The 15710-nt window shown below is 38.8% G+C and overlaps 2 protein-coding genes across 2 annotated transcripts; both read right to left on the minus strand.

Annotated features, from left to right (window-relative positions):
• Nucleotides 1-1806: 1806 nt before the first annotated feature.
• On the minus strand, nt 1807-15136 carry LOC131449270 (uncharacterized). Its single transcript, XM_058622113.1, has 13 exons — nt 13716-15136; nt 13458-13561; nt 13095-13367; nt 12858-12951; nt 12466-12533; nt 12140-12376; nt 11985-12026; nt 11753-11872; nt 11586-11642; nt 11448-11492; nt 11036-11098; nt 10785-10899; nt 1807-2241 (listed from the first exon to the last, which is right to left on the minus strand). The coding sequence occupies exons 1-13, from the start codon at nt 13843-13845 to the stop codon at nt 2204-2206; spliced, it is 1386 nt and encodes a 461-aa protein (XP_058478096.1). The 5' UTR covers nt 13846-15136; the 3' UTR covers nt 1807-2203.
• On the minus strand, nt 5392-8499 carry LOC131449268 (uncharacterized). Its single transcript, XM_058622111.1, has one exon. The coding sequence runs from the start codon at nt 8497-8499 to the stop codon at nt 5392-5394; it is 3108 nt and encodes a 1035-aa protein (XP_058478094.1).
• Nucleotides 15137-15710: the final 574 nt, after the last annotated feature.

Genomic DNA, 15710 nt, shown 5'->3' on the forward strand with positions numbered 1-15710 from the left:
TCACCTTCAAACTTGGTGAGATCAATGTGGACGAGTTGAGCATCAAAAGTTATCAAAAGCTTTTTAAAATATTGTATGGCGTAGGAGATAGGGGGCGCCAAAATTGGAGATAATAATAATTTTTCACAACAGACAATGAAACTCTTATAACTTTGCGATGGAAGGTCTGATCCCAACCAAACTTGCTATAGTTGATGATGGTTAGTTCCTGAAGACGACTGTGTTGCTGAAACGGTACATTTTGAAAACAGCGCCTCCTGGTGGTGGTAGAAAATTCTAAAAAAACAAACTGTTACAACTTTGCCAATCCTGGTCCGATCTGAACCAAAGTTGCTGGGATTTATGATAGTCCGGCCCTGAACACGTCTATATGAAAATATTCAATTTCAAATACAGCGCCACCTAGTGACAGCAGACATAATTACATTTATAGTTTTTGATGCTGCTCCAACAGGGATTGTTGTATCCACTTGAAACTTAGTATGTGGGACCCCAGACCCTTCCTCAACATGTCCGTAAAAGGTCACCTGCCTACAGGAAGTGGAACGCCCGAAACAGGAAGTAAAGTCTTACATTGTCCGATTGACACGAAACTAGATATGTGAGTTACGGGACCTTCCCTGAACATGTTTCCGGAGATGAACAGGAAGTTGGCCATTTTAAACAGGAAGTCCTCTCTAACTTTGCCGTACATTGTCCGATTTGCACAAAACCTTATATGTGAGTTACGGGACCTTCCCTGAATATGTTTACGGAGACGCCGTTGACCAAACAGGAAGTCGGCCATTTTACACAGGAAGTGCCTTCTAACTTTGCCGTACGTTGTCCTATCTGCACAAAACCTTATATATGACACCAGGGACCTGTCCTGAGCATGTCCGTAAAAGGTCACCTCCCTACAGGAAGTGGAACGCCCGAAACAGGAAGTAAAGTCTTACATTGTCCGATCTGCACAAAACTTGATATGGAACTTCCCTGAACACATCTGAGAACATAATTTCAATTAAAAAAATGTCTCTTGGAAGCATGACCAAAGCTCACAGAAACCCTAATCCCTTTTATTTGATTGGCCATTGTAGTGCTTCTCAGTCAATTTCATACATTGTTTCAATCAACAGCAGCTACAAACTACTGTGTAATAATATTATTAAATTATAAATGTATGTGTGTTGTATGGACCTCAAAGAATACTGGACCCCTCAGCCTCAACCATCTGTATTCTGTATATATTATTGTTGTGTCATTATGTATATTTACTATGTATACAAATTTAGGAATGACTAAAATTTTCAGTGCACTGTGGAGAACCAAATCAAAAAAAAAATGTTCTGATGGTGACATTGAGCAAATACTTTAACCAATTGCATTTTTAACCACAAATTGAATGTGATTTATGACTATGACTTTACACTTAAAAATTGAATGTGATTTATGACTATGACTTTACACTTAACTACATTTATGTTTGACTTGACACTGTACAAATTAGGATGGTGACATTGAGCAAATACTTTAACCAATTGCATTTTTAACCACAAATTGAATGTGATTTACGACTTTGACTTTACACTTAAGTACATTTATGTTTGACTTGACAGACTGTACAAAATATATGTTAAATATTATAGCTTTCTTATGTAGTATGCATAATTACCATATATAAAATAAAAGACGCTTGCATGATTTAGCAATATTTTAGTTCAATGTAGTTTTCATAAAGTGAAAATGTATGCATTAGGACATTTAAAAATAATATGGTTTTACATGACATTTGCAAAAAACAACAGAAAACTGAAAGAATTATAATATGATAAACTTTTATTTGTTTACTGCCAAATAAAAACAAACTCAATTACAATACTTAATACCAAAATACTACACGGGGAAGGGAAACCCAACAAGTCACACAATGAGCAAGCACTTGGCAACAGTGGAGAGACAAAACTCCCTTTTAACAGGAAGAAATCTCTGACAGAACCAGACTCAAAGATGTGCAGCCATCTGCCTTGGCTGGTTGGGGTGAAAAGAGGAATTGGGACAGAGGAGAAGTGTGTGGGGGGGGGTTTGAGAAACAAGCAGCAAATATATAACAGCTGTACTAACTTGGTAATAAAATTAATACTTTCAGCATTTATACTAACTAAAGATCATTATTTTAACAAACAATAACAGTTATATATTATCAGCGTCTCTTAAAAAAAATCTAAATCGCAACTTGGTATGGCCCAGGACACAGGATTCCTGCAGATCAAAGAAAAATAGGTTATTTGAAATAACAACAAAATCACAACCAACAACAATTAAGAAAAATAGGTTATTTGAAATAACAACACAATCAACTACAATAACAACAAATGTTGTACAACAACATGGAGTATGCAGCCCAGGACAGATGATGCCTACAAAGCAAGGAAGAGAGGTTTAGTGAAATAACAACATCAGCATCTGGAGCCTCTGATTTGAAGATACCTGTAAAATGAGGACAAAGCAAAACACAAAGTATGGGAACAAGAACAAAGTTATTATCATGTCGTTTCAAACTCTTACAATATGGATGGACACTTATTTTACTACTTAATCTAATCCTCAGACAAGACCTATATTATAAACATTTAAATTCATTGTGTACTAACAGATTTAACAGTATGCAAAATAACCTGTCTACCAGACAAACTTCTCTAAAAAACTACTCACAGTAATTGATTGTTACAGTTGTCATGTTGGATCAAGCAGCCAAACTATAGTGGCATAAAAACTTTATTGCCATCACTTAAATAGACATAAGACTGCCTCATGATCACTAAAGTATGTAGGCAGCACTAGTGATTCAGCCCCATTACCTGCTGTTTTAATGTAAATGTGATCAATTAAAGTGCCCTTTTCTGTTGTTGCTTCTGTTACAACCTGAACATATCCCTTTTCTGTTAAAAGTTTACATGTTGTTGATGATTTCAAAATATCATCATTAAAATCTCCCATGATTGCAATGGTTTCATTTACTGAATCAATCCAATCAAGAAATTTTCCCAAATGCTCTTTAAATAATGTCATAGGATAACATGGTGGTCGATAAATTACTGCAATAGCTGTGTTGTCTGTAGCAAATTTGGACACTAGGCACTCCAAATTAAAAGAAGGGACTTTTACTATCTCAAATTCTGTGTTGTCTGCAATATAAATGCCAACTCCACCATGTTGTTGATCTTGCAATGTAATCAATCTGGGGTCATCACTAGTGTAGGATGAACTGCGTGAAGAACCATGAAAATTATAACCTTCAATGTTTACTGATCCTACTGACGACTCTGCAGCTAACCAAGTCTCAGTTACAGCAATACAGTTAAGCTGTAACCGCTGTGTGCACAACACCAAATCTGACACATGTCGAGTCAATCCTTGCACATTCATCAAAAAAACACTAAACCTGCTTGCCCTCAATCGCTGCCCTGTCAAACTATCAACTAAGAATGTAGACATTGTCCTAACTGCATCTTTAATGTCACCCCTACAATAAATCTTCTTCTCGTCAAACTGTTCAATCACCAAACCTGACAAACTCCTGACTCGACTTAAAGCAACATATGCCTGTCCAGCTGCAAAAATCTTCCTAAAACAAACCACTACATTATCTACTGTGATACCCTGAACTTTGTGTATTGTACACGCCCAAGCTAACTTAAGAGGATATTGACGCCTCAGACCACCTTTCTTACAAGCTCTCTCCTCCTCTGGAGCAATAGCTGTAGAACCCACTAAATCTGCTGAAACACTTGGAGACTGTCTTCTCCTATCTGCACCTACATTCTCATCATCAAATTTCACATAAATCATTTTTGGAAACCTAACACCCTCTGATTGTACTATTCGTGTTACAACACCACATGCTCCATTCACCAGGCCATCACTCACATCAACATTTTGGCACAACATCACACGTGCACCCTCACCTAACAACAACTGCTCAGCCAAAGAAGTATTCTTAGCTTTAGCATGATGGCCTTGAATTAACTCTAATTTCCCTGTTCTCCTATTGTTTTGAAAATCCTGTGCTTCAATAGTCACATAGTCACGACACACATCATACAACCGCTGAATATTGTGCTCATTTACTTGCTGATTTGTCGCATAAATGTGTAAAGCTGAGCTGACTTCACCAGATTCACAACGTTTCAAAATTTCAACATCACTTTTTAACATAGCTGTCCCTTTTCTATGAGTCCTGACCCTGTTCAACAACTCTGCAAACACAGTGTCTTTCTGCCTGACTACTTCTGTCAACTGTACAACAGAAAACAAAGACCACAAGTCAATATTCAAGTCCTCAACATACAGTGGTTTTCCTTTTACTGGAGGTAACTGGTAAAAATCTCCAACAGCAATGACACAAATGTTTCCAAATGGGCGGTTTCCACTTTGTTTCATTTGCCGTAATCTACCATGAATATATGCCAATAGATAGGGATTTACCATTGAAATTTCATCTATGATCAAAATTTGCAGATCACTGAATTTAGCACGAAGAGAATTGATTTTTTCCTCACCCAGTGGAGTGTACGGTAAGCGTACATCTACTCCAATGCTAAATGTGTGGTGAATTGTTGCTGCATTCAGATTGTATGCAGCAATGCCAGTTGGAGCAGTTATTAAAACACTGACATTGTCAGGATGACTGCACAATGGTGATAACAACCTAATAGACTCGTATTGAATGGCTTTGATTAAATGACTTTTACCAGTTCCAGCACCACCTGTAATAAAAACATGTAGAGGTGGTGGATTTTTCCCTGAGACCTTATTTAAACACCACTGTCGAATCTGATAAAACACCCGCATCTGTGTATCGTTCAAAGATCTAATCAAAGACAAACCATCACTCCTACACATTACATTATTCCTTTTCTCTAAATGTTGTACCTGTTCACGAGTTACAGCTAAATCTGGAATATGATCGTGGTGATCCGCCACGGTTTCCTGTCTCTCTGCAATTTCCTCCACAGCCTCTAAACGTTCCAACTCCTGTTCTGGACACAACTGACACCATGCATCTTCTGCCACACCATCTGCATTAATCCTATTCTGGATATTTTCTAACATGTCTGCGTCTACTTCAAACCTGCTCCTATTCGTATCAACAACTGACTTTACTGGATGTAACAATCCATCACAAAACACATTACCATTCTCATAAAACTGCTGGAACGTTTCAAAATCCTCCGGTTTTAACTGATCATCAACACGATACGGCATGAACAACTGCAATCTACTCTGATGAAACAATTCAGGACTTTTTGTTTCGGAAAACCGAGCATAACGCACAACAGCAGGTTGTGTTCTGACTCTCTTTGTAACAAAACCACAATTATTTTTCAACTCAATCTTAGTTTTACAGTTTTAATTTTTGCTCAAAACACGGTATTCCGACGCAAACACTGCAATACACATGTCATTAAACGTGCTATCATTGGGCCTGTTCTTATACCTGTCAACTAAACTCGTCATCCACATCTCATCAGTGTTTATGTCATCTGTAGTTGCCCTTTGTTTTAACACATTCAAAGGCAAACTCATCTTAACTACATTGTTCCCTGTTGGTACAAACATGACCTTCCTAGAACACTCCTTTAAATGCATGTTGGTCAACCTATACACTGCTTCCTGAGCACACACATCCCTATTATGCAAATAAACACCACCTAGTTTCTTCAATGCCTCTTTTGCACTAACATTTCCATCCTTAGCTGCTTCCTTTTGTGCATTTGCCAACAACAAACCCATTTCCTTTTCTGCCTTAGAAATGTACGAAATAATATACACCACACATGCATAAGCATCCACCACAAACTGGATGTCCAGGTTTGCATTCCAACATTTTAAAAGTTGCTTACTATACTGGTTAACCCAAACCTCTTTCACCTGCCTCTTTAACACAACTTTTGTACCCCGAGTAGTCCGACAGTATGCATCTTCAAATGCTTCCTGAGTTATATTTAAACTTTCAAACAACTGCTCCACTGTATCAAAACTCTGGTTTTCATCTGAAAGTGCCTTCTTAATGTTTTCCAAAATTTCATGGGCCCTTACTTTACGACCCTTTCGTTCTGCAAAATCACGCTCTTTACATTTGAGACACAAAGTCTCTGTCGGATCCCTTTTTTCACATTTACACGCAACTATCTCCTCATCTACTTTAACACGACTAACAAATGTTTGTGCAGATGCTGGCCTCGGAAAATTAAACCGACAGACTGTATTGTTCTTTTTACACGTTTTAGAGTGGCGCTTTGAATGCATTTGCACGGATGACACAATGTCCAATAATGAGTCATCATCAGAGGGTAGTTCACATGTAACATATCTGTCAATAAAATCAACTACCTCTTTATCTGTGTTTTTGTCAATTAAGGGGGCATTCTCGACCCAAAACAGGCAATGAACATGTGGAGACCCACGCTGCTGAAATTCAACACGATAAAAATAGTCCTTGATTTTGCCAATAGGGTTTGAAGGAGACATAAGGACCTCCTTCAAAAAACAATGCCACCGAAAATCAAACATTCTCGCCGCAGTGACTGGATTACGACGCAACAACTCACACCTGTCTGCCCACTCCAACTCCTCAGCTGTCTGTTCTCTTCCTTCCTGTTTCAAAATACTACCAAGTAAATTAGTCCAGCGCATGTCTGCCGCAGAAAACGAACAAAACCAAGTGGGAACACCAAGCTGACGCACACAAGCAAGTAGATCACGCTGCGCTGCCTGCCAAAATGAAGGAGTGCCTCTAATAGGCTTAAGGAAACGATAACCATCATCAAACTCTAACAACTTCCTTAAAGACTCCTCATTATTCACTACATCTCTAACTCTCTTACAAACCTGACTTCCTTTGCCTTTCCTCAAAGCTATGGACACATTCGATACAACCTGCTCCAACTCTGACATGTACTGTGCAAAAAAAATATATTCCACATTCTGTGCAAACCTACCATCAGCATGGAGAATCCGATTATTAAGATAACGTGACAATGTTAAACGATGCTCTCTATTGTCATGAAACACAGAATGTCCGTGTGGAAACAACACTGGAAAACATTTAGCTTCATTCTCATGATTAGAAAGCAACTTCACAGGACTGTTACCTTCTGCTGGAGCCAGATTCAATACATCCTCAAAATACTGATCGAGTGCTTCCTGACCAATATCTACAGGCATAAGACAAGTGTCCTGAAACATACAATGTTGCTGCCTGTCATGCAACAGCTCATCCTCACCTTCATCCACCTCAGCAGATGTTTCACCATTTTCTACATTACCATCACTTTCCTGTACTACACTGTCATTTTCCTGCTCCCTACAAAACTCATTCAACCACCGTTCATTAAAATCGACATCTTCATAGTACATGTTATTCTGTTTTAAATACCGCAAAGCCTGCCTTACGCGCATAGTGTCAACAAACTGATACTCATAATGTCCTTTATACGTTAGCTTACGCTTCAATTTAACGCGCAACAAAGATCCTTCCATATTGGAACGAGGTAACAAATTATTGGTCTCCACAATATTTGCTGGAACACATGTCACCGGTCCATGAACACCATTTTGCCCTCCTTTAGGCAATGCCAACACTTTCATAAATGGGATATGCAAAGCAATCAAATGCTGCTCTAAATTATTCAAACAAGCCAATTCAGGAGGAACAGGATGTACACCTAGATTATTGACAACACACTCAGGAGGAGTCTTCTTCCTATTAATCTTATCATGACAAGTGCAACAAATCCACAACTGACCTCTAGGTGACTCTAACAACTGACATGGACTTACACAGTTCTCATTACAAGTGTGTAAATACTCCTCTGAAATACATTTCTCCGCAATTAACGCCATGTCTGCACTCTTATTATACTGACTCTTTTTACAGCTCAAAACCTGGTGTCTAAACAACAACCTTTGACAAACACAACACACAAAATCTGGCCCATCTTTAACTTTAGACAAAAATTGCTCAATCACAAAATCAAAATCTGCTTTCTTTTCTTTTAATTGCTGCTTTTTCACTTTGTTACCTGCCTTAACACTTTTCTGAAACTCTGCATTACTATGATACTTGGTTGTACTTGTGGTCTTTACTCTCTGTCTGTGAGTTTGATCTAGACAATATTTCCTTTTACTCATCTCTTTGACTTTGTCTTTATGCTTGACATCTAACTTATACTTACTTTTACTCATCTCTTTGACTTTGTCTTTATGCTTGACATCTAACTTATACTTACTTTTACTCATCTCTTTGACTTTGTCTTTATGCTTGACATCTAACTTATACTTACTTTTACTCATCTCTTTGACTTTGTCTTTATGCTTGACATCTAACTTATACTTACTTTTACTCAACTCTTTGACTTTGTCTTTATGCTTGACATCTAACTTATACTTACTTTTACTCATCTCTTTGACTTTGTCTTTATGCTTGACATCTAACTTATACTTACTTTTACTCATCTCTTTGACTGTGTCTTTATGCTTGACATCTAACTTATACTTACTTTTACTCATCTCTTTGACTGTGTCTTTATGCTTGACATCTAACTTATACTTACTTTTACTCATCTCTTTGACTTTGTGTTTATGCTTGACATCTAACTTATACTTACTTTTACTCATCTCTTTGACTGTGTCTTTATGCTTGACATCTAACTTATACTTACTTTTACTCATCTCTTTGACTGTGTCTTTATGCTTGACATCTAACTTATACTTACTTTTACTCATCTCTTTGACTTTGTCTTTATGCCTCACATCTAACCTGTATTTACTTTTACTCATTTCAATCTTTTTCTCTTTATATCTGTCATCTTGCCTGTATCTAACTGTGCTTATTGCCTTGACTACCTCTCTGTGCAAGACATTTTGGTTGTACTTTTTTATACTGCTCTGCTTACTTTTGTATCTAGCCATTACATCTGCATGATATCTAACTTCACTCCTTTTCTTACGTTTAAGCTTCTCTAACATATCTTCTCTATATTTAATTTTTTTTTTGAGAAACTGTTTAGTTTTCAAATACTTCGAAAAACAATAGTTTATATTTGTGGCTCTTCCCTGTGCCTCTACTTTAATGTGCTGTCGAAGATTGTAGCCTGTTGTAGCCTCATCTACTTTGCAGTAACCATAACAAGACTGTGTCTGTGGCTGATGAACACAAACAACAGTCTCATAGTGATTACCATTGACATTTTCTAAGTACACTGCCTGACTTGACAACTGCCTATTCCTACAACTATATTCAAGCCATCGATCACCAATATAAGTAAAAATGGAAACTCCTAAACAATCTGCTGCTGCTTGAATCTCAACCTCTGTCGCCCAACTGCCAACATAACGCATCCTTGACTTACTGACATATTCTGACACTGAAGAGAACTCACTTCTCAAAATGCCACCATAAGCTACAGTGTTACCTTCTAATTGCTTGACTACAGCTAATCTAATTTTCCTATGATACTTCTGTGAACCACACACAGCTTGACTGACTGATCTAAAGAAACAGTTACCATCGCCAACTATTGTGTCCCTTTTACACGGAGCCCCCAACACACCAACTTTTGGAGAGACAACATCAACCTTCTCCGACTCAACATTTAACTTATCACATATAGTTTGAGCTACATCATTACAAAGAGGGTTAAACGCTAACTCCTTGACTGTAACCTCACTAACAAATGCTAAATCTGGACAACTTGGATCACTCCTTACAACCCTCTTTGAACTATGTGTAGAGATTGGAACCTTACGCTTTGCACCAATCCGACTGACTCTCTTACCTGAAGATGACTGGCTAGCATCACCATCATCTTTGCAACTATCATCTATGCTAAGACCACTATCTACTTTCAGAGTGACACGAACACCAGCAATCTCAAACAACTTCTGTGTTCCTCTGAATCCTGCAGCAAAACAACTGAAATGCTGAATCAAGTGTTCAAGACTACTCAAAAACACAACAACACTCTTCCCTTTGACATCCACCATCCCATCTGCACTGCGTGCATGAGAGTCAACTACAGCAAACCGTTCTCCTTCCCTAATAATCCCACAAGTACTGGAGGACAATGTGAAAAAGCATGTGTCATATTCCATACACATCTTTTCCAAACCGTCCCTCAGAGTTGTGAGCACACATGCCTCAATAAGCTCTCCCTCAACCACATTGACATCTCCAGTCACAAAGTCACCATACTGAAACTCATAACTATGGCCATCTCTATCTAACTGCTTTGGTAACTCTGGAATACACGGCATAGAGTGCCCGCCACAAATCGAGTTACTATCACGCAAAGATGTGTAGATCTTGTCACCAGAAATTACAGCATTGTCCAGATCGCAAGTTTGCCAAGAAAACACACTCTTGGTCTTATGCATCGCCATGGCAGCCAAACTTACTGCCATACACTGCACACCTCCATATTTAAAGCGCCGGTGCCCCTGATGAAAGGATCCCCTCACAGAACCCACACCAAAAGTTAACGGAAAAGTATCAGAGCACCCAAAAGAAATGGCAACCTCACTGTCTGTATCAGAGACCACTGTGACCTCCTCTACAGCTGAACTAACAGACCCTGCATCAAAAGTTACCGGCAAACTATCAGACCACCCAAACGAAATTGCAACATCACTTTCTGCATCAGAAACCACTGTGGCCTCCTCTACACCTGAACTAACAGACCCTGCAACAAAAGTGACCGGCGAAGTGTAAGAGCACCAAGAAGAATTAGAAACAATCCTACCTTTGATGGAGTCTGGGGAGCTGTGCAGAGCAGAGCAGGGAAGGTCCTCGGTGGTCACAGGACTGGCAGGTGATGGTCCAGTCATCACCTCCACGACATCTGCAGCTGCCCCCTCCTACAAATCAAAATGAATGTTATATTAAAAAATTACTTCACATAAACTTGATCCCTATGTTACAACTGCCACAATGTTTTAGCAATATCAACACAAACAATTACTTATAAAAGCATAATAAAAAAAAAATACAAACCTGCTGCCGGGTACGTCTCCTCTGGGATCCGATGCGCCTGCGTGGCCGCTCCACAGGGACCTCCTGATGAAAAAAACAGATCAAAGTTGTTACACATTGTAAACACACTGTTACTTTTCAGTGAATCAAATAGAAAGGAATATCTTATCTTATATCCACACAGAAATTGGCATATTCAAGTGAATATCAACTTCTACCAAAAAAGTGAACTTCGTTTTAACTTATTCAAGAGCAATAATGAAGAAAAACTACTCAGCAAATACTGTACCTTCTTCACACTTAAACAACTACAATCGAATAACTGATTACTATTTATCAGCAAGCAAAAGAAAAGGTTTTACTTAGTTTGAAATTTAAAAGTAATAAAGGTGTTGCATGGTTTATTCATAAATTTAACACAAAGTGCTCTTACCGCCACAGCCCTGCGAAGTTCGGGCCACTCCTCCTCCAGCTCGACCTTAGAAAAAAAAAAACAAAGCAAACAAATGAACTGCATGTCTTTCCACACTTTATTGCCCAACACTAGAAAAAAAAATAGAACTTGTCAGACCTCCTGGTTCCCACGGCTCTTCTTTGGAGCAGGAGTGCTCCTACGACGCTTCACCCCCTAAAAGGAAGAAAATAAAAATGCTTTGAACGCAACAACGTTGGATAATTTCAGCTGTCTTGTTCAAAATGAAATCATCAGCCAATTAATACAATTTGCATGCACATTACCGATGGTCCCTTGGTAGAGGTAGTGGGCTCCCCCCAGTCAAGATTGCCCGGACGGATGTGGTCCATCGCCTCCAGAATAGGTGGGCTGAACCAGACAGGCGTGAGAGGGATGGAACACTCCTTGTGTGACAAAAAGAAAGACTTTGAGTGACAATTTCTTCTGAGAAAAAGCAGACAGATATATAAAGCAAGACAGATCGATTTCAAAGCTTAATTAAAACAACAAACGTACCATGAGCTGAACCTTCCCTCCCTGAGGAGACGGACACCTTCTCTGTAATAATAAAAATATCATCATTTTTAAACATGCATGACCATTTGTGCAGTGAATTGCTTAGAGAATTTTGTGTTTTTTTAAAAACACAATACAGCATGCAACTCATTTACCTTCCTGCGCAGTTCAACCAGCGTCCAATCCAGTGGGTTGTGCGGCGGACGTGGGGAGCGGGTCGCTCCCCTCACAACTACCCTCGGAGCCGGACGAGGAGCAGGAGCAGGAGAAGGAGCAACTGGCGGCAAGCTGTGTTCAACCTCCACGACAGTAGCCATCTGTAACTGCTGCCGGGAGAAGAACAACAGCAAGTCCACCAGCAGCCCCATCCCGGGTCCATCGCTGAGATGCACCTGCAGAAATACATAATATAAAACACAAATTAACAAAAATATCTTTACTGTCAATTATCTGGGAAACAACATTTGTCATATCAACTTACACCATCCCAACTCCACAGGTCACTTCGGCTGAGAGGAAAAAACTCTGCGATAGAGTAGTACCTCACGCCTAAACAAAAAAACAAGTTTAAATATCCATGCCTACATCATATTGACTTAAAACATGCTGAATGTGACGGAAGTTATATTTCCAAATTTGCCATAGAAGTCAATTAATAATACATGCGACTTCAAGAGGAGAAAACTCTGCAACAGAGTAGTACCCCACGCCTAAACAAACAAAGATACATGATTTTTAAATATGCATGTGTACATCATATTAATTTAAAACATGCTGAATGTGATGGAACATATATTTCTAAATTTGCAATAGAAGACAATTCATAATACATGCGACTTTAATTCAGCTGAATTCAATATTTTTAGGACATACCCTTGCGTGCAGCCACGCGGTGGAACTCTTGGCGAAAGAGCTCCTGCAGATCCAGGTCCACGTTCCGACGCGGAGGGAAGTCCAGGACAAACACCTATACAACACATAAAATTAAAAAAATAAATCTAATAATCTCAAACGGTTATTAGAATAACATATCTTCTGCAACAGCCTATAAAAGCACATCTATTCATTCATTATGATGGAACACATATGAAAATATTAAAATAATCTTGCCTTCGGCCACCGAGACAAGGCACTGGTGAGGAGCTTCTCGAAGTCCACTGCAGCCTCGTCCAAAGTCCTACTGGCAGTCAGGTCGTTGCTGGGGGCTAGAACACAGACAAGGTCAGGTGTTCTGGGGAGGACTGCACTCACCAACTCGATCGTCAGCTCCCTGGCACAGGCCCCCGGCGTCGACATGGCACCAAAGGAAAGGAACTCGTCCGGAAACTCCACAATGCCATCAACGATGGCGCGCAGGTGGGAATCCCCGACAAGAAGAACAAACTGGAACAATGGAAAATATTTTTTTTGAGAAATGTTATCATTTTGTATCACATCAAATCACTGTGTTTGTGAATTGTGAAACAACAATACCTTCTTGTCAGGTGACTCGGCCGGGATGACCACTTTGTGACTCCTGCCAGTCAGGGTTGAAACTGGCCAGGTGCTCACACGGTGGCGACGACCAGTACCTCGGCCTTGTTAAAATGAGAAACAACATTAAAATAAAAGTATACATCTTCCAATTACATTGTACACATGCAAAGAGGAAAAAAACAAACTTAAATGAGCATGAGCAGTTTCCACACACATTAAAGAAAACACTTAATGACAAAACAGGTGACTACATACGTGAGGGACCGGGAGCCGGTGGCACAAAGCTGGTGGAGCTCCGGGGCGCAGACTCCACCACTGCAGCCAGGTGCTTCTCCATCCTCTTCTTGGCCGCACTGGAACGGTTGTGGCCCTTGAGACGAGGCATCTCACACAAAAAAATTAACTAGTATATTACAGAAAACCGTTGTATTAAATGATCTAATTAATGAAAACAATTTAAACCAATTCCTGTTCCTCTGTATTGCTTGGTGATGTCACTGGTGATTCAATCCACTGGAGAGAACAAAAAATTGTAAAAACTTAAATTAAGTCAAATTAAACCAAAGCTAGAACAAACTGTACCAGTTCTAATTATCACATAAACACACTCTCTTTCAAGTTACACCTAGCTAAGCAATTTCCAACTGTCACTACACACTCAAGAGTCACAGTGTCACACACAGTCACAGACATGCATTCTCAACACACATACAGTCACAGACATATATTAAAACACACACACACAAAACACAATTACTCAAAATTGGGGGGAAAAAACATTTCCACATGCTTCCAACACATTTTCAAATGAAAAAAGTCATAGTTTCTCTCACACACACACACAAACACAGTGTCAGACAGTCACAGACAGTCTTACACACAGACAGTAACACACAGTGTCACAAACAAAGTCAAAAACAATGTCACACGCAGAGTAACAGACAGTAACACACAGCCACACAACACAAAATTTTAAATGATAAACAATTACAACGGAAGAAATGTAAATTTAATGGTAGAAAATTAAAAAAAAATGCCCATTCACTAAAACATTAAGTAAAACACCAACACTGAGAAAATGTAAAATTGCCTTGTTTTTTTAAAGTTACAAATGCAAAATAATCATAAATAAAATGATCGAAATACCGCACAACAAAAGCCAATCAACAAAACGCATCATTTAAAGTTGAAGAAAAAACGACGACATAAAAAATACATTATCTACATATTTATAGGATCTGTAGCTGTGTTATAGAATGAAGATGTAATTTAAATCACTCTTATTTGTGTTTAACGTGGAATAAATGAAGCTCCATTGAGCTGAGGCCTGACGCAGACAAGAGATGCACCACGAAAAAAATAACTTAATTCAAACTACATAAATAAATACAAACAGAAAAACACACATACTAGAAGCTGTAGTTGTGTAAATATGAGTCTCATTTAAGTTACTCTCATCTGCCTTTAACCGTGATAATTGGAGCTAATATGTACAGATATTAAGCCCTGCATTAGCATACAGGAGGTTCATGCACACCATAACGAAAAACACGTGATTTAAACTACATTAAACAAAATATAACTGAAGCACAATATGTACAGAAGATGTGGCAACATTACTTTAAATGATTCGTTCAATTACATCGTTTTATCTGCTTTTTTCACCGTGTAAACAAAGAGCTACGTCACGCTAATATTTAGCCACCTGTAGCCATGCACTTACCTTCGATCCTCCGCTGGTTCCACTGATTCTGCTGCTCTGCTGCTGCTGAAGTCCGGTCCACACGATGAAGAAGGTCTTTAAAACCGTTGATAGTCGCTGGTAGAGATGAAATTCGCTGATAATAGCTGATAATAGCTGATAATAGCTGCTCAAATGCCAATGCCAAAGTCTAGTCCAACTCCGTGAACAGTAGACTGAAGGAGGCGGAGCAAACAGGGGGTATTTATAGATTACCTGCCTTCTAGATCGTTCTAATAGCGTAATTTACAATAACAATAATTATAACATTAAAAAAAAGCAGTGGGGTATTTTATCACAGTGTAAAATGAAAATGTTAAAATAAAATACACAATACAAATTGTATTTATTTTAAGAGTTTCAATAGTAAATCCACGAAAATTAGCTAAAACTAAACAGGAAACGCCGTGTAATAGCGGAACATGTCAAAATAAAAACTTTTGGCGCCACCTACGTTTAACGGAGGAAAATACTCTTCCATTAAGGACGATAATCATACGCTTTCTGAT

The sequence above is a fragment of the Solea solea genome, unplaced genomic scaffold (genome assembly GCF_958295425.1).
Source record: "Solea solea unplaced genomic scaffold, fSolSol10.1 scaffold_25, whole genome shotgun sequence".
In the NCBI taxonomy this organism is placed as follows: Eukaryota; Metazoa; Chordata; class Actinopteri; order Pleuronectiformes; family Soleidae; genus Solea; species Solea solea.